Source organism: Vipera berus (assembly GCF_964194415.1).
Source record: "Vipera berus genome assembly, chromosome: 5".
In the NCBI taxonomy this organism is placed as follows: Eukaryota; Metazoa; Chordata; class Lepidosauria; order Squamata; family Viperidae; genus Vipera; species Vipera berus.
Genome location: NC_138207.1, coordinates 93,682,093 through 93,704,615, shown reverse-complemented (window position 1 = coordinate 93,704,615; position 22,523 = coordinate 93,682,093). Strand labels below are relative to the sequence as shown.

The following is a 22,523-nucleotide window of genomic DNA, read 5'->3' as shown; positions in this document are numbered from 1 at the left end:
ACCATCTCTTGGTAGATTAAAAACATATTTATGCTGAATTATAATGGAGACCAAAAATAATTTTGAAATATGTGCAATTCCTGTTCTCACTCTTCCTATCTGTTTCTTGTTCATTTTATATTTATTCATTTTCTGTTTTATAGCTTAACTATAGATTTTGGTTACTATCCCTTTCCTTCCTGCTTTCCCCCCCCCAAATCACTTGTTTTGCACTTTTTTTTTCAGTGCCAGTCTGAGGCTGGTTATGCTCAATAGGTGAAGGTTGCTCATCTCCCCCTGTGGCACAATGCCCTTCCTCTCTCTCAGCCTTCATCCTCCTACCAACGGAATTCTCTGGGAGAAGGCAGGTGTGTCTGTTGCTGGCCTCCTCCTCCTCCTCCTCGCCCTCTTGCCCTCCAGCTACTTTCTGGGCCATTCTTTCTTTGATCCTAGCCTTGTCTCTGCATAACAAAGGGATGGGGGGGGGAGAGACAAGGCTGCCCCACTCTCAGCTGTCATGGTTCCAACAGAGACAAATAAAGCAGAACTCCAAGGCTTGCAAGTTCCTCAAAGAACATGTTTATTGATACAAAATGAAACCAAGTCTGAATAGAAACATAACAATCCCCCAATACAAAGTTAAGAAATCCCACCCCTAAAGCTATGCAAGCTACTACATTCCCCAATACATCTTCTTGGTGGGCTTTTCACAAAACGGCTAGCCTGCAGTTCTGGGAGCAGCCAATGACCTTGGTTCCCATGGGACAGGAGTGTCAAACTCAATTTCATTGAGGGCCGCATCAGCATTGCAGTTGCCCTCAGGGGGCCGGGTGGGCATGGCCTGGGTGGGCGTGGCCTACTGGGTGGGTGTGGCTAGAGTGCATATGGCCTACTGGGTGGGCGTGGCCAGCTCTACATCATTCGCATCAAGGTTGCCTATGGGGGCCTGGGCAGGAGTGGGACAGATCTGAGGGTCTCTGGCAGAAGGAGGGTCTCTGGGCCAGGGCCAAGGCAGTGGGGGCCGTTCCCTCACTCTTTCCAGGATGGCTTCACGGGCCGCATGAAACCACTTCGCGGGCTGGATCTGGCCCCCGGGCCTTGTGTTTGACATGTCTGCCATGGGAGAAAATCTGTTTAGTCTAGCGAAGCACCTGGTAAACCCCCCTCCCTCTGTGCTATGTGTCAACCAAACATGAGTAGGGAAAATGGCTGCAGCCACACTCATTTTCAAAGTTGACATCAGCACTGCCTGAAATTTCTGCTGGGTTCTCTTGCAGATTATCTGCTCTCCTCTCATCTATACAATCCCACACCCTCCACAGCAAGCCCCCTTCTTCATCTCACCATTTCACCCCTTTCTTCCTCAGAACACCAGCTTTTATGATTTCTTCCTATGGGCTTTGTGACTTCTGGTGGTGTCTTTTTTATGTCCTCTTCTTTCCTTTCCTTTTTCTATGAAGATTCATATGATACTTCAGAAAATAATAACCTGAAAACATGAAGGAAGATGTAAAAATGATAGTTAAAAGTATCATGCAATCTATTTGTTATGCTCAATCATGAATTTCTGAAGCTGGCCTTATGCTCATGGTATACATTATGCCTGGTTTTGTCATTCAGTGAATAAATGAAACTGAATAGTAAGTCATATGAGGCCTGAGGAAAAAGCAAGGTTTTTCCTAATTCATATCCCATTTTCTCTTATGTCCACCTATATATGAAGCTAGCAGGTCAGTTGAGGGGTGCAGGTGGACCTTGAGAAACACAGAGAATTGCATCTTGCAAGAAATGGCAATAGCCAAAAAGCTTTGGAAGGAATATCTGATGGAATCCCATTGCTACCCTCAATATCTGATGTTGGAGGTAGTTTCCTCTATGCCTAATGGAAGGGCTACTCTGCAATACAAATTGTTGTTGTACTTAGAAATGTATGAATAACTATAAAACTTTATCTGTGTTGCTGGATCTCATGAATTGAAACTTTCCATCCAGAAGTACGGAGTCATGCCCACTGACAACTAGAGAAAGATTAGCAATTAGCAATTAGCAAAATTCTTGGAATTTTGTTTTTGGAATTTACTCACTACAATATTATGAAATTATTGTATAAGATATTAAGCTATAAAAGAGCCCTATAGATTATAATGAGATAAAGTATCCTATCATATCCATCACACGCAATACATATTTTCTTTTAGATATTTACAATCCTATAAGAGATAAGGAAGTTTGAAATACTGGACAATGACAAAACTGTATTTTCTCTTTGGAGGGACAAGAGCTTGTTTCCTGTTCTTGATAGAGTGTGGGAATGCTACAGATACAACATATTTTGATTTCAGCAAAACATTTGACAAAGTGACACTAATTGCCTCACAACCTACTCCATTCCATCGTCCCCTACTAAGTTGGTTGCTACAGTATGACTCCCTCTGGACTGTCTGTAGTGGAGATGCTGGAGCTGGCAGCATTAATAGTGATACAAAAATACTTGGATGCCTATACTTCTAGAGACTTTTAACATAGATTCATTGCTAACCAGACAGGTTAGCTGGATTTCTATATATACCGTAGGTGGTTGCATTTAGCAGAACTTATTTTTAATCACAATTCCATTCATGATGGGAAAAAATTGTTGTAATTCTCTACTCACAGACATAATGGTAAATGCCATTAAACACAACTGGCTTTTTGTCCCAGTAAATGTATATAGGTTTGCATGAAAAAATGTTTTAAACAGATAAGGGGGGAAAATGGTATTACAGGCACAAAATATTATAAAATGTAAAGTCACATTTGTATTCTGTTAAATATCTGATGACTACATGGTTTCACCCACAAAGTTTTCTTGGAAGCAATACAGAAATAAGAAAAGACTTTCTTTATTTTCATAGTATTACTTGCACAATATTATATGCATCTGGGGAAAAAACTGTAAAATAATCTTCCCTTTAACATTAAAGCAGACATGTCAAACTCACGATGTCATGTGCCATCGTGCGACGTATTGTGACTTTTTCCCCATGCCAGCAATCGGGTGGGCGTGGTTTCGGTGTAATACATCCGGCCCATGGGGCGGCAGTTTGACATGTCTGCACTAAAGTAACTAAAAAAAGCATTGAGGTAGTTGAGAAGGCTGATTGTTGTTAATAACTTAGAGCAGGGGTGTCAAACCACCGGCCCATGGGCCGGATGCCTCATGCGGAAGCCACACCCACCCCATTGCCAGCAATGGCAAAACCATCCCGATACATTGCATGACGTCGCGAGTTTGACATGTCTGATTTAGAGAATAAAGCATCAGGCGGGGGGGGGGTGTAGAAATAAAAACACACTTGAAGGCCTCAGTCATGAAAGGTAGTCACACCATCCTGTCAGATGGCCACCCTCTCTCAGTGGTGGCAGGACTCAGGGATTCTGTGTTATATATGTAAACAATCCTTTAATTGATGTGTATATATGTTAACAATACAAATAATACTGCATCATCAAAGTGTATAAACATAAAGCCATCTGACAGGAAAACACGCGGGAACTTTGACAGCTGTCAAAGTTCCCCGCACAGCGCAGGCGCCACCACTGACAGCTCGCGGCTGTCAAACTCCGGACCATGAGGAAGCCTGAGCTGTCAAAGCGTCCACCGCACAGCGCAGGCGCAACCTCTGACAGCTCGCGGCTGTCAAAACACCAAACCACGCGGAAGCCGGAGCTGTCAACAGAAGACAACGCGGATTGGTCCCTGCCTGACACGGCGCCAAAAGAAACACTTCTGATTGGTCCTCGCTACCAGCTGCCGGCTATAAAAGCCGGACAAGTTATTCTATGTTTGCCTTGCTTTTAATAAACCTGTTGTTACTAGCCTGTCGTCCCGAGTGGTCCTTCGGCTACTTCACTGGCGACGAAGGTGGGATCGCTCCGGAGCTGAAGTCACGGCCGTGGAAGAGAGTTCCCGGCAAGAGCTGTCACGGAAGTTTTAACTTCCAGCGGAGCAACCCAGGACCGGACGACATGGCAAACTTCGGCCGTGTGAGGGAGTTTGATACCCGCCATCCCGAAAGATGGCAATCACACCTCGGCCAAGTCGAGGGATTCCTCCTCGTCAGTAAAATCACTGACGACCGAGCAAAGGCCGCAGCTCTGCTGTACATCAGCGGACCCCCGGTGTATGATGCAGCCGTCGGCTTGTTCAGCCCGGTGCCCATCACTGAAGTCTCCTACGCGGACCTAGTGGAGCAGCTGAACAAGTACTACATGCCGGCTCGTTCAGAACTGTACTGGCGGGTGCAATTCGCACAAAAGAAACAACGGCAGGACGAGCCCGCCAACGAGTTCATCGCTGGGGTCAGACACGCCGCACGGAACTGCTGTTTCCCCGACCTGGAAGACCGCATCAGAGACCAGGTGGTGATCGGTCTGAGGGACGAGAGGCTACAGAAGAAACTGACGTCCAAAACCGACATGAACCTGGCAGAGCTGACCAGAGAGATCATGGCATACGAACACAGCCACAAGAAGAAGCCGACGAACACGACCCCAGAGACCCCTGCGACCGTCTACCAAGAAAGCGCGACCTTCAGCGACAGCGGAGAGTCGGTGGACTTCACCGATGGAGAAGCCCTACAGCGCAGAATGGAGCACCGGCAGCCAAGGAGAGGCAACACGTCGGACCGCCGTGGGTCCAGGAACCCCCCACCGCCACCACCGCGTTACGAGCAACGAGCCGCCTGTGCCAGCTGCGGGGGCAACCATGCCCGAGGAAGCTGCCGTTTTAGGAACGCGAAATGCCACAACTGCGGGAAGACTGGTCACATCAAGCCGGTGTGCCGCAGCAAGGGCCGGGACAACATCAATGAGGTGGAGGCAAATTCCCCAGGTAGGCCGGCTGCCCAGGCCAGCAGGGAAACCCCACCAGGGCCCCTGGTAGAGACAATAGACAGGGTAAACAGCATAAGCTCCAAGGTTAAGGTTTGGGTCAAGATTCAGGGGGTGCCGTGCCACATGGAAGTAGATTCAGGGTCAGCAGTCTCCTTAATTTCGCTGACAACCTATCAGGAGATCTGTCAGAAAGGCCGAGGACAAATTCCTCTGAAACAAACTCAGGTACACCTAGCGGACTTCCAGAAAACCCCCATTCCATTGGAAGGGAAAGCCAAGGTCGTGGTGCAGTACAAGGGGTTCAAGGGTCCCCTGGAGGTTTTAGTCACGCCAGGGAACCGTACCAACTTGATAGGGCTAAACTGGTTCAGTTCACTAGGCATCGCCCTAACGGGGGTTAACACCATTCAAGCACCCAGCCTAGAAGCCGTTTGCGATAAGTACGACGACGTTTTCGATGGCACTTTAGGAAAATATACGGGTCCCCCCATTTCCTTGCAGTTAAACCCAGCAATCCAACCAATTAAAATAAGAGCCAGAAGGGTACCCTTTGCCCTTAAAGAAAAAATTGAAAACGAACTTGATCGCCTCGTAGGACTAGGGGTGCTTGAGCCAACAGAAGGGGGAACCTGGGAGACCCCTATTGTCACCCCAATCAAACCTAATGGTGAAGTGAGAGTGTGCGCTGATTATAAGGCGACAGTCAACCTAGCCCTCAGCCCCCATGCTTACCCAGTGCCAGCGGTAAGGGACATATTTGCTTCCATCCGCTCTGGCGCCCTTTTCGCCAAGCTTGATCTCACGCAGGCGTATTTGCAACTGCCTGTCACTGATGACACCGCGGAGGCCCAGACAATTGTCACCCACCGCGGTGCCTTTAAGGTAAAGAGGCTCCAATTTGGCATATCGGCGGCCCCGGGTATATTTCAGGGTATCATGGAGAAGACCCTGAAAGGAATACCCGGGGTCTGCCCCTATTTCGACGATGTTCTCATCGCCGGAGAAAACGAAGCGAACTTAGCTGACAGGCTGTCAGCTGTGCTGAGCCGGCTCAGAGAAGCCGGCCTCAAACTTAAGCGGGAAAAGTGCTCTATTGGAGTCACATCCACTGAATTCCTAGGGTACAAAATAGACAGCCAGGGCATCCACCCCACCTCTGAAAAACTTCAGGCTATCCAGACCGCACCCAGCCCTAGGAATAAGCAAGAGCTTCAATCCTTTCTAGGACTGTTAAACTTTTACCACGCCTTCATTCCCCATAAAGCCACTATTGCGGAGCCTCTGCACAGGCTCCTAGACAAGGGTACAACTTGGTCCTGGACCAAAGAACATGAGAATAGCTTCCAATCGTTAAAAAAGATTATCTGCCACAGTTCAACTATCACCCTTTTCAGAGAGGACACCCCAATATGCATCGCTTGCGATGCCTCGCCCTATGGAATCGGGGCTGTCTTAAGTCACCTATTCAAGGACGGTACACAAAGACCCATAGCCTTCTATTCACGCACTCTGACCAAAGCTGAAAGAAACTATGCACAAATTGACAGGGAAGCCCTAGCGATAGTAGCAGGGGTCAAAAAATTTCACGATTACCTGTATGGAAGACCATTTACTATATTTACGGATCACAAACCCCTGCTAGGCATATTCACTTGGAATAAAACTACTCCACAAATTCTCTCACCGAGAATTTTAAGATGGTCAACATTCTTAGCAGCCTATTCCTATCAGCTAATACATAAACCAGGTAAGGAATTGGGACATGCTGACTGCCTCAGCAGACTGCCCATACAAACCAGGGACTCAGACCCAGCCCCAGCCAGCCAGATTTTAGCAATCTCCCAACTTCCAGAATGCCCCCTGACTGCAAACATTATAGCTAATAATTCAGCCAAAGATAAGATACTCGCCAGAGTCCTCAAGTGGGCCACAACAGGGTGGCCAGCTCAAAACCCACAACCCCAATTCCAACCTTATTATAACAGAAAAAATGAGATATCAACACATAGAGGATGCCTGCTGTGGGGAAATAGGGTCATCATACCAGAGAAAAACATAGACCAAACATTACACATTTTACATGAAGGACACCCTGGAATTGTAAAAATGAAGGCGATGGCTAGAAGTTATGTGTGGTGGCCAGGCATAGATAAACAAATAGAAAAGTATGTGGGTGGGTGTTATACCTGTCAAGAGACCAGAAATGAACCACCCCAAGCACCAATCCATAAATGGGAGACTACAAGGAACCCTTGGTCACGTATACATATAGATTTTGCAGGACCTATCCAGGGCCAAAGTTTCTTAATTGTAGTGGACAGCTATTCAAAATGGCTGGAAGTCACACCCCTTAGAAAAACAACATCCGAAGCCACTATTCAAGCCTTACGAAAAATATTCGCTACACACGGCCTACCTGACACCATAGTTTCCGACAACGGACCTCAATTCACCTCTCGTGAATTTCAGATCTTCGCTATGAAGAATTGTATTAGGCTGGTCACGTCGGCGCCGTTCCACCCATCGTCGAACGGAATGGCTGAAATTATGGTACGATCCACAAAAGAAGCGTTGAAAAAATTCGTTAAAGGAAATTGGCAGAGGCGACTCAGCCAGTTCCTCTTATCACAACACACAACTCCATGCGCTACAACCGGCAAATCTCCGGCGGAATTAAGATGGGGGAGGAGGCTAATAACACGTCTCGACAGACTGCACCCTGACACATACCCGGAAGAAAAACAGCACCCCCACCCCGCCCGCACACTTAACCCAGGTCAATTGATTTGGGCACGATCATACACAGATAAAAACAAGTGGGTCCAAGGGACAGTAATAAAACAAACAGGGCCCATCTCATACCTTATAGCTACGCAGGCACAGGGCAACATACGCCGCCATATTGACCAGCTCAGACCCAGACAACCACCATACAATTCTGAGCGACCACCCAGTGCCGACATACAACCCCCACCGGAAATGATACCTATCCCAAACCAGGAAGAGGAACACCAAAATGAAGAACCAGAACCAGACCACCATCCACCCCTTCGCCGCTCAACCAGAAATCGAAAACCACCCACCTACCTAAAAGACTATCAGTGGGCAGGTTCAAACATCCAAGAGGAAAGAAATGCACCAGGGGAGGGGTAAGGGGTGTGTTATATATGTAAACAATCCTTTAATTGATGTGTATATATGTTAACAATACAAATAATACTGCATCATCAAAGTGTATAAACATAAAGCCATCTGACAGGAAAACACGCGGGAACTTTGACAGCTGTCAAAGTTCCCCGCACAGCGCAGGCGCCACCACTGACAGCTCGCGGCTGTCAAACTCCGGACCATGAGGAAGCCTGAGCTGTCAAAGCGTCCACCGCACAGCGCAGGCGCAACCTCTGACAGCTCGCGGCTGTCAAAACACCAAACCACGCGGAAGCTGGAGCTGTCAACAGAAGACAACGCGGATTGGTCCCTGCCTGACACGGCGCCAAAAGAAACACTTCTGATTGGTCCTCGCTACCAGCTGCCGGCTATAAAAGCCGGACAAGTTATTCTATGTTTGCCTTGCTTTTAATAAACCTGTTGTTACTAGCCTGTCGTCCCGAGTGGTCCTTCGGCTACTTCAGATTCCTTGCCATCTTCATGTCTCTGATTGCCTAATTGGAAATGTTGGAAGTGAATGGAATCAAGTGCCTTGTAATGCCTGGAAATTGGCCACCTTTGTGACTTTTGTGTGGAGCTACTGGAAGAAACAAAGCTGGCTTATGTCTGAAACAACATGTGTCTATCAGCCTGGTTATTTAATGACTAACTCAAACTCAATCAAAATATGACAAAAGCGCCAGATTTTAATGGATGGGGGGTGAAACATGCAATTGGGCTTCTGGGTTTCTGTGCCTATTCCTGGAATTGAATGTGTCCATAGAAATAAAAAGAACATTTTGTTGTAGTTGGGAAACTACTCGTGACATATAATTTGGTTCATAAATCATTCTGAACCCTGACTGGTTAATATTTGTTTGTTTTGATGTTAATAATTACTGTATAATACTACCCTTCAAATTATTATTTTTCTGAAATGGCTTAAAACATCTAAAGTCAGTTAAAGTCGAATGTACTTAAAGGACCTCCGGTTTTGTGCCATAGCACACAGCTGTGCGATAGCAAAGCTCCGCTCCCTGTGGGCAGTTTCGTCCTACCAGGGGGACCCTAAATGGGCCTGAAGTTGCCCCGAAGAGGTGACCGTGAAGGAGGGGTGCTCCATTGGTCACAAAATGATGGCAGTCATTTCGTTCGACCTGGGGGAAGCCCTCCAACCCAACAGGAGAAAGGCTAGCACAGCATCAGGGTCTAGCCCACAGGTGTCAAACTCGCAATGTCACATGATGTGTCACAATGTATCATGACTTTTTTCCCATTGCCGGCAATGGGGTGGGCATGGTTTTGGTGTGATGCATCCAGCTCATGGGCTGGCAGTTTGACACCTCTGGTCACCCCAGCCCAAGCTATCTGCAGCCAAAGTCCAAGAGCATGTTTGGAACTGGTGAGAGTATTGATCTCTCTTCTATCTACTAACTGAATCCTTGGGAAAGACTCCCAAAGCAAGAAAACCTCCAAAAGTGAAGGGAGGGAACTACATCCCCATTCTCTGATAGATGGAAGCAGTGAATTAATACTAAGGGAGGAAGATATAGACTGAAATTAAATTTAAAATACTATAATCTGGACAAATCTAGAAACTAAAAAAAAACTGTTAAGACTACACCTAAAAGGGTTTTAATGAAATTATAAATATATATATAACAATAATAATTTTTTAACTGAAAAAACTGAAAAATGAACAACTACTGACACCTAGTGGAGAATTAGAGCACAGAACACTAACAATAATGACTCAGAAACTGGCAGGATGCCTAGAGACAAAGAATAATCTGTTCCCTTAAATTTCAAATAATCTTGAAGACAGCTGGGAACAAAGAAAGAGTTGGCCCAGCCATAAGATTAAAAAGTGTCTGAAAGAAAAATGCCTGGACTGTTGACTAAAATTAAGAATTGTTTAGAGAAAAAGAAAGACTTTGGCTCTTGGCTAAACTTTTAGAGGAGAATCTACAGGAAGGACTTAAGGTGGCTTAACATACTGAATTGCAATTTTGACTGATTGATAATTAACCCTGAACTAAAATATTGATGAAAGACTATTTGAAGAGGAGAGACAACATGGATATCATAGATTTATCAACAAATGACAGGAAACCACACTCAATATTCACTCCTAAGGATTTAGCCTAGGACATCAAAGACTCTCAGAAGCAATATTTCAAGGCAAGACAAATACTTTCCAAGAGGAAATGTATGCAATGTTACGACAGATACAAGTGACAATAGATTTAAACCACAAGGAAATCCCGAACAACTTTGATGACATAAATAAGCACATCTCCAATCTAAATCTACAATCAAAAAACACCCAGAAAATGATGGCGAATGAACAAACAAATCAGATAAGAGAACACAAATTAGAAGAACAACAACAAAGCTACAAATGAAAAGAATTACAATCCAACACAAACAGGAAAAAATCTACAAGACTTTGATATAACAATAAAAATGGAGTGGACTATAGAAGTCCCAGGAGAGTCATTATAGTTTGGGAAACAGAAAGTATATATCATACCTATTCTATCTTCTGTATTACCAACAATTCCTGCAAAAACACAGGAACTGCCGGGTAAGCTGAATATATCAACTTGGAAAGCTATTCAGCAAAAGAAGACTAGAGACAGATTCAAAAGATTTGACTCGCCCTACCAGACGGAGTATTACATGAGTAAACATTTGTTTGAATATGGTCAAAAGAATAGAGAACTTTGAACATAAAGGGGCCCTATAACAAGAGTAAAAATAAATAACAATGGAGATAATGGACATCCTTGACTTGTGCCTTTTCTTATCTCAAAGTTCTCAGTATAGTCTCCATTCACAATCACTTTCACTGTTTGTTTATTATATATTGTTTTTATCTTGTTTGTAAAGTTCTGTCCAAAGTCCATTATTTGTAATTGCTGAATCATAAATTGTCAGGAAACATTATCAAATGCCTTTGGGGCATCTAGAAATATTAATGCCAGTTGTTTCCCTGGATGTAATTCATAATATTCTAATGCATCCATTATCACTCTTAAATTATTTTTAATTTGTCTCTTTGGCAAAAAACCATTTTGGGCTGAATGTATAAATTCAGTTAAGTATCTTTTCAGTCTCTGCCATTATTGAAGTAAAAATTTTATAATCCACATTCAGTAACAATATCGGTCTATAATTTTTTATCTGTGTCAAATCTGAGTCTTCTTTTGCTATTAAGGTAATATTTGCTTCTATCCATGTATTTGGGAGTTTAGCCTCCAACAAAAGTTCATTGCAAATGTCTTTCAGCAGTTCAATTAGTATATCTTGTAAAGCTTTATATAACTCCGCCGATAGTCCACCTGGCCCTGGTGTTTTCTCGTTTTTGTTTTTGATTTGTCTTCTTATGGCCTCTGTTATTTCCATCATTGTTATTTTTTCCCTCTAACATAAACTTACAGGTTTCTGGAATTTTTGGAAGGTTATTTTCTTCCAGATATTGGATCATTCTCTCTCTTTGAATTTCTTCTATATCATTCAGTTTCTTGTAATATTCTTTAATTATCTTTTTTATTTCTTCATTTTTAAATTGTAGGAAACCTTTTTCATCTACTAAATTATTTATCATTTTCTTCTCCTTCTGTTTTTTAAGTTTATAAGCTAACCATCTTCCTGGTTTATTTGCATTTTCAAAACAAAATTGTTTTGCTCTTTTTATTTGCTGTGCCAATTTTTCTGAATCCAACAGATTTAGTTTGTGTTTTATTGTTTCAATTTCTCTTTTCACAATCTTCTTTTGCTGATGCATTTGCAGTTCTGATTCTAGTTTTCCAATTTTTTCTTTTAATAGTACATACTGCAGTCTTTTACAGTTTTAGCTGTATCCCATACATTTTGTAATGTTGTATCTTCTTTTTTGTTTTCTTTGAAGAAAAACTCCATTTCTTTTTTTGCTATTTTTCTTCACTCTCTTGATCAGATTTCTCTTTCTGTTCTTCTATTTGTATAATTGCTTCTTCAGTTGCTTCTTCTATTTGTTTCTGATCTTTTCTCTCCTCTTGTTGATGTTGCACTCCTTCATCTAAGTATACTCAATTTCTTTCATCAAAGTCTTCTGTTTTCCAAACTGAATCCAATCGGTATCTTGTATTACTCCAGTTGATGAAAATCCATTCTGGCATTAACCATCTGAATAATAATAATAATAATAATAATAATAATAATAATAATAATAATAATAATAATAATAATAATAATAATAATAATAATAATAACAACAACAACAACAACAACAATAATAATAATAATAATAATAATAATAATAATAATAATAATAATAATAACAACAACAACAACAACAACAATAATGACTACTGGAGAGACCAAACTGGCCTACAAGAAAGACCAAATGAACAACAGAATAGAGGCATGGGAAGACAAAGCATTACGTGGCCAGTACATTAAAAAAATAGCTGGGAAAGCAGATAATAACAAGACCTGGCAATGGCTAAGAGCAGGAAAGTTGAAGAAAGAGACCGAGGGGCTAATTCTGGCTGCACAAGACCAAGCCTTAAGGACAAATGCATACAAAGTCAAAATTGAGAAGACAGCAACAGACAGTAAGTGCCGCCTATGCAAAGAAGCTGAAGAAACAGTGGACCACCTGGAAAGCTGCTGCAAGAAGATCACACAGACCGACTACAAGCAGCGGCATGACAAAGTAGCAACAATGGTGCATTGGAAGATCTGCAAGAAATATCATTTGCCCGTAAGCAAGAACTGGTGGGATCATAAAATAGAGAAAGTCATAGAAAATGATAAAGTTAAACTGCTCTGGGACTTCAGATTCAAACAGACAAGCACTTGCAACGTAGCACCCCAGACTTAACAATTATCGATAAGAAAGACAAAAAAGTCTGGATAGTGGATGTGGCAATGCCTGGAGACAGCAGAATAGACGAGAAAGAACTGGAGAAGATAACAAAATACAAAGACCTACAAATAGAAATAGAAAGACTGTGGCAAAAGCAAGCAAGGGTAGTACCAATAGTAATAGGCCACTTGGGTGCAATCGCAAAACAACTGGAGCACCACTTGAACACCATTGGCATTGACAAATTTGCCATTAGTCAATTGCAAAAGGCGGCCTTACTAGGAACTGCTTCCATCCTGCGACAATATCTGTAATACCATCAAACATCCACATCTGCCTATCCCAGGTCCTTGGTAAGGACTCAATAGGTAGACAAAAATGCCAATGCAGCCTAACACTGTGTTGGCTTTTTTGGCAGCTGCAGCACACTGCTGGCTCATATCTAAGTGATTGTCCACTAGGACTCCGAGATTCTTCTCACAGTTGCTACCACTGAGCAAGGTACCACCTATACCAGGGGTCAGCAACCTGAAACAGTGAAAGAGCCACTTGGAACCGGTTGCCTCACAAAAGGAAAAACTGGGAGCCACAAAAAATGCGTGCGCATGTGCGTACATGCGCGCATGCGCAGAACAGGGTTTGACTGAAGAGTGGAGCCAAGGCGAGATATGCACCTACCCTGCATATTTGAATTGATTGGTTGAACTTTTTTAGTCCCACTTTTTTTTTTGGACTGCACATGGCAGAGGACTGAGCCGCGGGTTGCAGACCTGTGACCTATACTATAACTGTACATTTGGTTTTTCTTGCCTAAATGTAGAACTTTACTTTTTTCACCATTGAATTTCATTTTGTTAGATAGCGCCCTGTGTTCCAGTTTGTTTAGATCCTCCTGTATCTTAAGCCTATCTTCTGGAGTGTTGGCTATTCCTGCCACTTTGGTGTCATCTGCAAATTTGATGAGTTCCCCATCTATCCCCTCATCCAAATCATTGATGAAAATGTTGAAGAGCACTGGGCCTAGAACAGAGCCCTGGGGCACCCCACTACACACTTACCTCCATGTAGATGTAGTTCCATTGAGGACCACATGCTGAGTATGGCCAGTCAGCCAGCTACAAATCCATCTGGTGGTGATGCTGTCTAACCCACATTTTTCTATATTTTCAAGTAGTAGGTTGTGATTTATCAAATGCCTTACTGAAGTCCAAGTAAATTATATCCATAGCATTCCTCTGGTCCACTAATTTTGTCACTTGGTCAAATAATGCAATAAGATTTGTCTGGCATGATCTGTTTTTGACAAACCCATGTTGGCTTTTAGTAATGACTTTGTTTGCCGCTAGGTGTTCGCTGATTTGTTGTTTGATTATCTTTTCCAGAATCTTCCCAGGTATTGAGGTCAGGCTGATAGGTCTGTAGTTTCCTGGATCTAAGTTCTGCTTTCTCCCTGTTGCTTGTCAGCTTCTTGCCACTTTCCCCCACTAATGGACCAATCATTTCCTTAACTTTTTTCTTATTTTTTACATGTTGAAAGAAGTTTTTTTTTGTTATTTTTGACTTTGGTCACAAGCCTTAGTTCATTTTGAGCCTTAGCTTTCCTCATTTCATCTTTGCAGGCATGGGCTATTTGCTGATATTCTGCCTTAGTTATGTACCTCTCTTTCCACTTTTTATACTTGTCCTTTTTATCTTTCAATTTATCAGAGAGTTCTTTATGCAGCCATGTTGGTTTGCCTTTTTCAATTGCCTTTTGTAATCAGTTTTGTAGCTAAGAAATGATATTGTCTTCGAGTATCTCTTACTCTCTTGGGTATCTGCTTTAAGACCACAATTTCTTTATTTTTGTAGTGTAATGGCTCATCTCTAACTTTTCTCAGTATTTCATCTCTTGTTGTTTTCTTTATAAATCTCACATGCACTTCTCTGGGTAATTTGTATTTCCTTGCGTAGCTTGAATTCATTCAAAATATTTCATCTATCTCCATTTGCATCTCTGCTCTGTCTGCTTTCAAAGCCTCTGCCAGGAGATCAATAATCACTACTGCTATATTTTCCTGTAGGTTACGTAGTCTTTCTTTGAGTCAGTCTAAGTTCAGTTTTTAAGAGTTCTTTTATATTCCTTAAAAATCCTTCCCTCTCACCGCCTTTAACTCTCTTGTCCCCTAGTCCTTCTGGGGTCTTTACTTTATAGCTCTTCCCAATCAGGGGATCAACATTTTTAGGTCCAAAAGGAAAAGGAAAAAGAGCAGGCTCACCCAGTTTCAGCACACTGTTGACAATCAGCTCTTTAGCGGAGCACCGTGGCTCCTCGCTTTTCTTCCAGCTGGCGACGACTTGGACTGCCTGGGCTTACCAGGCAGCCTTTCCTCCGTCCTTTTACAGGGTTTCTTCAGTCCATCTGGACTGACCACCATCTGGTCCAGATTCCTGAGGCATCCCTCCTTCTTCATTGCCCCTCCAGGGCAACTTTGTGACCCTTTGGGGTCGCTGGGCAGAACGAAATCGGGCTAAGAAGCCGGAGCCCCAGCTTCTTCCACCCATCTCGTTGAACACCAAACCGGAAGTACACCTATCATGCCTCTCCTGTTATCCTTAAAATAGGGCACTCATATAGGTATAGGATAGGGAGATTCCCCGGAGCTTTGTCAGGATCATTTGCTAATGGCTTTGTGCCAGATTGCATATTAAAGTGACCTGCTCTGAAGCTTTATGACTGGTGCTAAATGCAGCAAAGAGAGTATTATAACTCAGGCTTTGGGTGTTCCATGTCTACTCACCTATATTTAGCAGTCCAGATAGCTGATACTGGAAGCCTGTTTACAGCCTACAGAACTTTCTTCCCTAAACTGTGCTGCAGATAGAAGAAATCAAATGCATGTGTTTCTATGTGCAAGCAGTAGCCAGTTGTGAGGCAGGAAGAAGGGAGACTTCCACTTGGAAAAGACTAAGTTCATAAATTTGTCCCCTCATAGAGCAATATAGTAATTTAAATCTTGATTCTGCCCTTTAATGCTGGCCTATCTGTAGCTGTGTCTCAAGGATATCCCCTTCTAATGATTTAGTTCTCAAAATTAAAATAAACTATTGAAAATACTACAATTATCAGTGGCAGCACTTCATTTGCATATAAATCAACCTATTGTTGCTCATCATCAAAGCACAATAGGGTTCAATAATATTAGCATATTAAAAAAGAAATATGAAATGTGTTTCTTGATAATTATTTAATTTGCCCCTTTCTTTTACTTTATCCTTCTCTTTCTTACGTTTCCCTTCCACCTTCTTACCCAGGATCACTTCCAGAGGTTTATCCCATCTGTTGGGGGACATTATGGAGCTGATTCCTATAAATACTCTCATAGTGGTGGGAGGATGGTGAGTGGTATAACTGTAGGACCATATGGATCCACCAAACTGCAATATCCCCCCACTCCTCCTGCAAAGCCTGGGAGTAAAGGTGGTCCTGGAAGAACTGGAACTGGCCACAGCAAGGGATCTGCCGGCAGAGAGGGAGGAGTGGATGGAGGTGGAAATGGAAATGAGACTGGGAGCGGAAAAGGTAAGTATTTATTTTCATCCAATAGATTAGTAAAGAAAAATGCTTAGTATTGTTGAAAGAAAAATCTTCATCAGGGTCCAGTCCAAGCTGGGAATAAACAACATGGAGACTGCTTTAGAAAAAAGGTTGCAGTTTATTGAAGAGCAAAACCACAAGACAGAAATGTGGCTCTTGGAAAGCTGACCACACGTTGCTGGGAGTAGTGGGTTTTTATACCTGCATGGGCTTTTGTGTTTGAGGATGTTTCCTGTTCCTGTGGCATGAACTTTGACCTGAGCTTTTGAGTATGTCCTTCTCGTGGTGGTGGGTTAATCGTATTATGTCCTAAAGGTCATATCCTGCTTCCCTGGGGCTGTGGCTGATGGCTATATCAAAGACAAGATAGGAAATAAATTAGAGTGAGTAGGTGTATTTGTGTACTTTGTAGAATGATTACTAAACAGTTAAAAGTAAGTGAAGAACTGTTCATGGTCCAGTGCAGAGGATGAACTTTTGTTGAAAGAAATGAAAATAGCTTTAATTAAAAACCCAACTTGTTATCAAGGAGTGAGAGCCTTACAGGTTAGATATATATAAAACTGTGAATGGGGTATGCACTTGACTCTGCATAATACAGGTAGTCCTCAACGTAAAACCATTCATTTAGTGACTGTTTGAAGTTACAACAGCACTGAAAAAAGTGACTTATGGCTGCTTTTCACACTTACAATGGTGGCAGCATCCCCACAGTCACATGATCAAAATTCAGGCACTTGGTAACTGGCATGTATTTCTGACAGTTGCACTGTCTGAGGGTCATGTGATCCCCATTTGTGACCTTTCCAGTCGGCTTCTGACAAAGTCAATGAGGGAAGCCAGATGCGCTTAATGATCACATGTTTCACTTAAGAACGGCAGTGGTTCATTTAACAATTGTGGCAAAAAAGATTGTAAAATGGGGTGCAACTCATTTAACAACTACCTTACTTAGCAATGGAAATTTTGGGTTCGACTGTGGTCAAAAGTGGAGGAGTACCTGTATTCATTCCTCAGTTCAGGATGTTGCTTTGTATGTTTTCTCCTGACTTACGTTTTCTTGTTTTCCTTTATATTGTAGGTGAAAATAAAAGTGGGAGTGGGAAAGGAAAAGTTTCCCTTCTTAAGACATATATTTCTCCATGGGAAAGAGCCCTAGGCCTTACCCCACAAGAGAAAAGTGAATTCAGCATTGATTTATTGTCTTATGGCACCAAAGCAGACCTCTGTCATTATAAATCTTTCAATAGGTAAGGGAAACGGCTTGCAAGAGTGGTGGGGCTGGCAGTAGATAGAAATTTGAGGGTTGATGAGATAAATGATATGTTGATTGTCCTGGCATTTCAGCTTCTTGACCAGGAATGCTTTCTTTCAAACTAATGAGGAGGCATGAAAAACAGTCACCATTGAACACATTCTCATGCTGTGTTACTTGCAGAAAAAAGACAAATCTTTCATGAGCCAGGGATGGAAATTGTATGAGAGGAACCATCATTTCTCAGACTCAAGTGTACCATAACCTGTTCATAACCAAGCTGTACTCTATAGCCTTGTAGATCTGTTGACTAAGAAGGGCAGTAGAAAAATGTCTAAAATTTAAATCCTGGAAAGTAGACCCCAGCAGGTGTTGTTGCTATGTCTTGCAGCAGGCAGTTATTTTCTGTGAATACAGCTCATTTAAAGAAACTAATCAAGATGTGTCACGTTTGCAAGATTTCTGCTAAGTAGTTTACTGAGGTTAGTATTTAAGTGTCCGTAGAAAAGAGACTCCCTACCCTGCCTCATGTGAAGTTTGATAGCAGGATCTCCAAGCACTATGGGACGACAGCCTGCATCTGGACACCAATAATTAAGCAATGGCTACATACCCTCTATGACAGGTCTAGGAAAACTCACCACAGCCAACTCACCATGATCACAGCCAACTCACCCCACGTTGTATTGTTTCATTCAGTTATTTTTATTATAGGTGACCATGTTTACGTTGAAATTATTGTAATTCTTGTATTTCTGGAATGACTTTCTTTATTTTATTATTATATAATTATTGGCCACAATTCCATTGAAATTAATTTAACTTTAGTATTTGTTGAATTGCAAGTTGGCCGCAGTGAGTTGGCTGTGGCAAGTCGGCCATGGCGAGTTGTCCCTTTCCGTTAGTGACTCAGTTGTCTGTTAATCAAGTTATCAGTGCTTTACTTTAGTATCAGAACCAAATGGCAATCCAATTAGAGTGAGGTGGTAAACCAGCAGCACCAGGACTAGTCCACCAACTATTGCTCTAAGCAGCTTAAGCCAGTGCCATTCTTCCAAGGCCAAATACCTGTTTGACCTGAGCATTTCCCCATTGACCTCAAATAGGTTTTATCATATACTTAAGGATAATGAACAGCCCATACATGAGACTACACTATTCCCATTTTCTCTAGGGAATTCATGCTGCTTGAATTTCCTTAAGGGTTAAGTTAGTGCAGGGGTAGGCAACCTTGGCTCTTTTATGACTTGTGGACTTCAACTCCCAGAATTCCTGAGCCATAGCTGCCTCAGGAATTCTGGGAGTTGAAGTCCACGAGTCATAAAAGAGCCAAGGTTGCCTACCCCTGGGTTAGTGATTTACCCCAAAGACTCCTACAAGAGCTCTACTACCCTTCATCAATAGAAAGGATCCCCTCACTGCTGCAGTAAATCATGTCTAGTTTTCTATCAGTTTTGTCATCTCCACACAATGATCTAAGAAGCTGAATGCTAACTTTACACTTGGACCAGTCCCTGGAATAGCACAGATCAATCATACGGCCTTTTCTTAAGCTTCCAACCAACCTGAAAATACATGCCAGCCTTCCCTCATTACTTTCTAGAATACCTCATTTGTCTGTGTATAGCTCTGTCCCCTGTTCCCACATCTTATTGTGGGAGTGGAAGAATTCAATATGGAATGTATTTTGAATTCTTAGCACACAAGAGATAGATTATAATATCTGATTTATTAGCAAATAAGAAAATCCACTTCTAGAGTCTTCATCTTCTAGCACATGAAGTTAACAATTCGCCAGGAAGAACAAAACGTTTAACCTAATTCCTACTCATTCTCTTTGGAACTGGACAGTGACTGTTAGTTAATAGAGTTATTAGAATAACTAAGTATAATAGGTCTAATAGAACTAAGTATAATAGTTAGAATAACTAAGTATAATAGATCTGACCTAAGGGACTGTAAATCCTCTGCAGATCCTATACTTTAAGAAGAAATATATAGAAATCTATAGTAAAGATATAAAGAATCAACCATAAGAACAATAGAGGATACTCACTTAGGACATAATCAGAAGTAGAAGCTTTCATTAAAGATACAGTAGTCCTGAAACTATTCTGTGTTTGGTCACATCATGTTGATAAAGGAATCCTACAATTATATTTTAAATAGTGAGGAGACTACAGTTTTAGTAGTGTAAGAAAAAAGGCATTAGGATAACATATACACTGGAATGTTGTCAGTTGTCTTCCCTGAACTCTTGTAAAGAGTGAGTTATTAATACAGAAGCAATCTTACTTAGTTTTTTATCACTATGTATTTTTTTACTTTTACTATTATTTAATAATAATCAAAAGGCACCTGCCACATAACACTCTAGACTTAACAATTATTGATAAGGAAGATAAAAAAGTCTGGATAGTGGATTTGACAGTACCTGGAGAAAGCAGAAGAGAAGAGAAAGAACTGGAGAAAATAACAAAATGCACAAACCTGCAAATACAAATAGAATGGCTGTAGCAAAAGAAAGCAAAGGTAGTACCAATAGTAATAAGTGCTTGGGTATAATCCCAAAGCAACTGGAGCATCACTTGAACACCATTGGCATTGACAGATTCACTATCAGTCAATTGCAAAAGGCAGCTTTACTTGGAACATCTTACATACTGTGATGATATATGTAACACCATCAAACATGCACATCTGCCTATTCCAGATTCTCAGGAAGGACTCGATAGGTGGACAAAAATACATCTGGCTGACTGCAATGTACAATAACTAGTAACAATGGTGCATTGTAATAGCTACAAGAAATACTATTTGGCTGTAAGCAAGAACTTACATGGTGGCTCAGTGGGTTAGGACGCTGAGCTTGTCGATCAGAAGGTCGGCAGTTTGGCGGGTCGAATCCCAAGTGCCGCGTAACAGAGTGAGCGCCTGTCCCAGCTTCTGCCAACCTAGCAGTTCAAAAGCACGTAAAAATACAAGTAGAAAAATAGGGACCACTACGGTGGAAAGGTAACAGCGTTCCGTGTGCCTTTGGCGTCTAGTCATGCCGGCCACATGACCACGGAGACGTCCTCGGACAAGCGCTGGCTCTTCGGCTTTGAAACGGAGATGAGCACCGGCCCCTAGAGCTGGAAACAACTAGCACACATGTGCGGGGGAACCTTTACCTTTACCTTTTAAGAACTGGTGGAACCATAAAATATACAAAGTAATAGAAAATGAAGAAACTAAAGTGCTCTGGGACTTCAGAATTCAAACAAAAAAGCACTTGCCACATTATACCCTAGACTTAGTAAGAAGGGCAAGATAGTTGCAATAGTGGAAGTTGCCATTCCTGGAGATAGCAGAATAGAAGAGAAAGGAGAAAAATTACAAAATAAACTATGACAAAAGAAAACAAACTTATTACCAACAATAATAGGCCCTTTGGATGCAATCCCAAAATATCTGGAGCACCACTTGGACACCATCAGCATTGACATTTCCAATTCTTGGCAGTTTTGCTTAGACAAATCAACCATCAATAATCAAATCAACATCTACATACCATTCAAAAGAGACAATCAAAAAGTGATAGATTGAAAACATTACTAGTATTCAAAAATAAAATTGCTACAAATTGAACTTTGTTTATATAGTTTGTATCAACCAACTTTTTTACATTAAACCAGCATTAAATCTGGATAGCTGCTTGTAAATAATTTTCTTAGAATTTAATGTGCCTTATACAATCTACAATGTAAATGATATATAAATGTTATATATACCTAATTATTAATATATTTCTACACATTTCCGTATCACATTTGTGACAGAGGCTTTTGTCTACCCATTTATTTGCTTGTTTGTTTGTTTGTTTTTTCTGAAATGCACTCTCTGTTTTGTGAGAGAGAAATGGACCTGGTTGCTTAGAAATAGAACTATGAATAGTTATTAATACAAGATTGGATTGGTTGGGTTTGTCAGAGGAACATGAATAGCTAAAATCTGTTGAACTACTAAGTTGGTGGGAAAAGGCTATAATGTCTATAAACCCTGATGGTTGATTCTGCTTTTCCTTAGGACTGCAATGCCTTATGGGGGATATGAGAAGGCAGCCAAACTGATGACCTTCCAAATGCCTGAATTTGACGTTGGCCCTTTGGTACCTGAGCCTCTTATTGTGTATAATCAAGAAGTCTCCAATCGACCCTCCTTTAACAGGACCCCAGTACCCTGGCTGGGGTCGGGAGAACCAACTGAATACAACATTGAGGTGAATGTACCACTGGCAGGTGAAACAGAAGAATTATAGAAATCCCCTTTCCTTTCATTAAATATGCTCATTTGCATGTCTGTATTTAAGGAGCTGAACATGCAGAAATTTCTCAACTTTGCCCTAAGGACAACCACATTTTAATACATCTTTGCTATGGTATTGATCCATATTGGGGTTTGAAGAAAACAAAGCACTAAAATAGCAAGGGGGAGAGAGTCTTTTTATTTGCACTCGAAAGCATAAATACAAACCCTGTGATACTTAATGCTTCTGGTCTGGTCTGTCCCAACTTTGTTCCATTGTTTTGTCATTTGGCAAAATGAATAAAGCATCTACAAAGATAGAAGACAATATGATATTTCTTTTTTGGTTTTATGGGTTCTGTCTATGAGATCATCTTTCCTTGATTGATTTTCATTCAGGAAACAGCTTGATTAAGAAACTGAGAGCCAGATTGGTGCTGTGGTTAAGATGCTGCCCTAGAAACCAGGAGACAGTGAGTTCTAGTCCCACCTTAGGCATAAAAATTGCCTGGGTGACTTTGGCTCAGTCTTTGGCCCTCTCTCTTAGC

At 41.8% G+C, this 22,523-nt stretch overlaps 1 protein-coding gene across 4 annotated transcripts in view; it reads left to right on the top strand.

Annotated features, from left to right (window-relative positions):
- The window catches only part of MYOZ1 (myozenin 1), a 40,384-nt gene extending 18,065 nt beyond the window's left edge, over window positions 1-22,319 (top strand). For all 4 annotated transcript variants that reach the window (XM_081328899.1, XM_081328900.1, XM_081328901.1 and 1 more), the window contains 3 exons: window positions 16,151-16,418; window positions 17,515-17,683; window positions 21,757-22,319. In XM_081328899.1, the coding sequence (XP_081185025.1) occupies window positions 16,151-16,418; window positions 17,515-17,683; window positions 21,757-21,988 (669 nt within the window). In that variant the 3' untranslated portion in view covers window positions 21,989-22,319. The remainder of the gene's footprint in view (window positions 1-16,150; window positions 16,419-17,514; window positions 17,684-21,756) is intronic.
- Window positions 22,320-22,523: the final 204 nt, after the last annotated feature.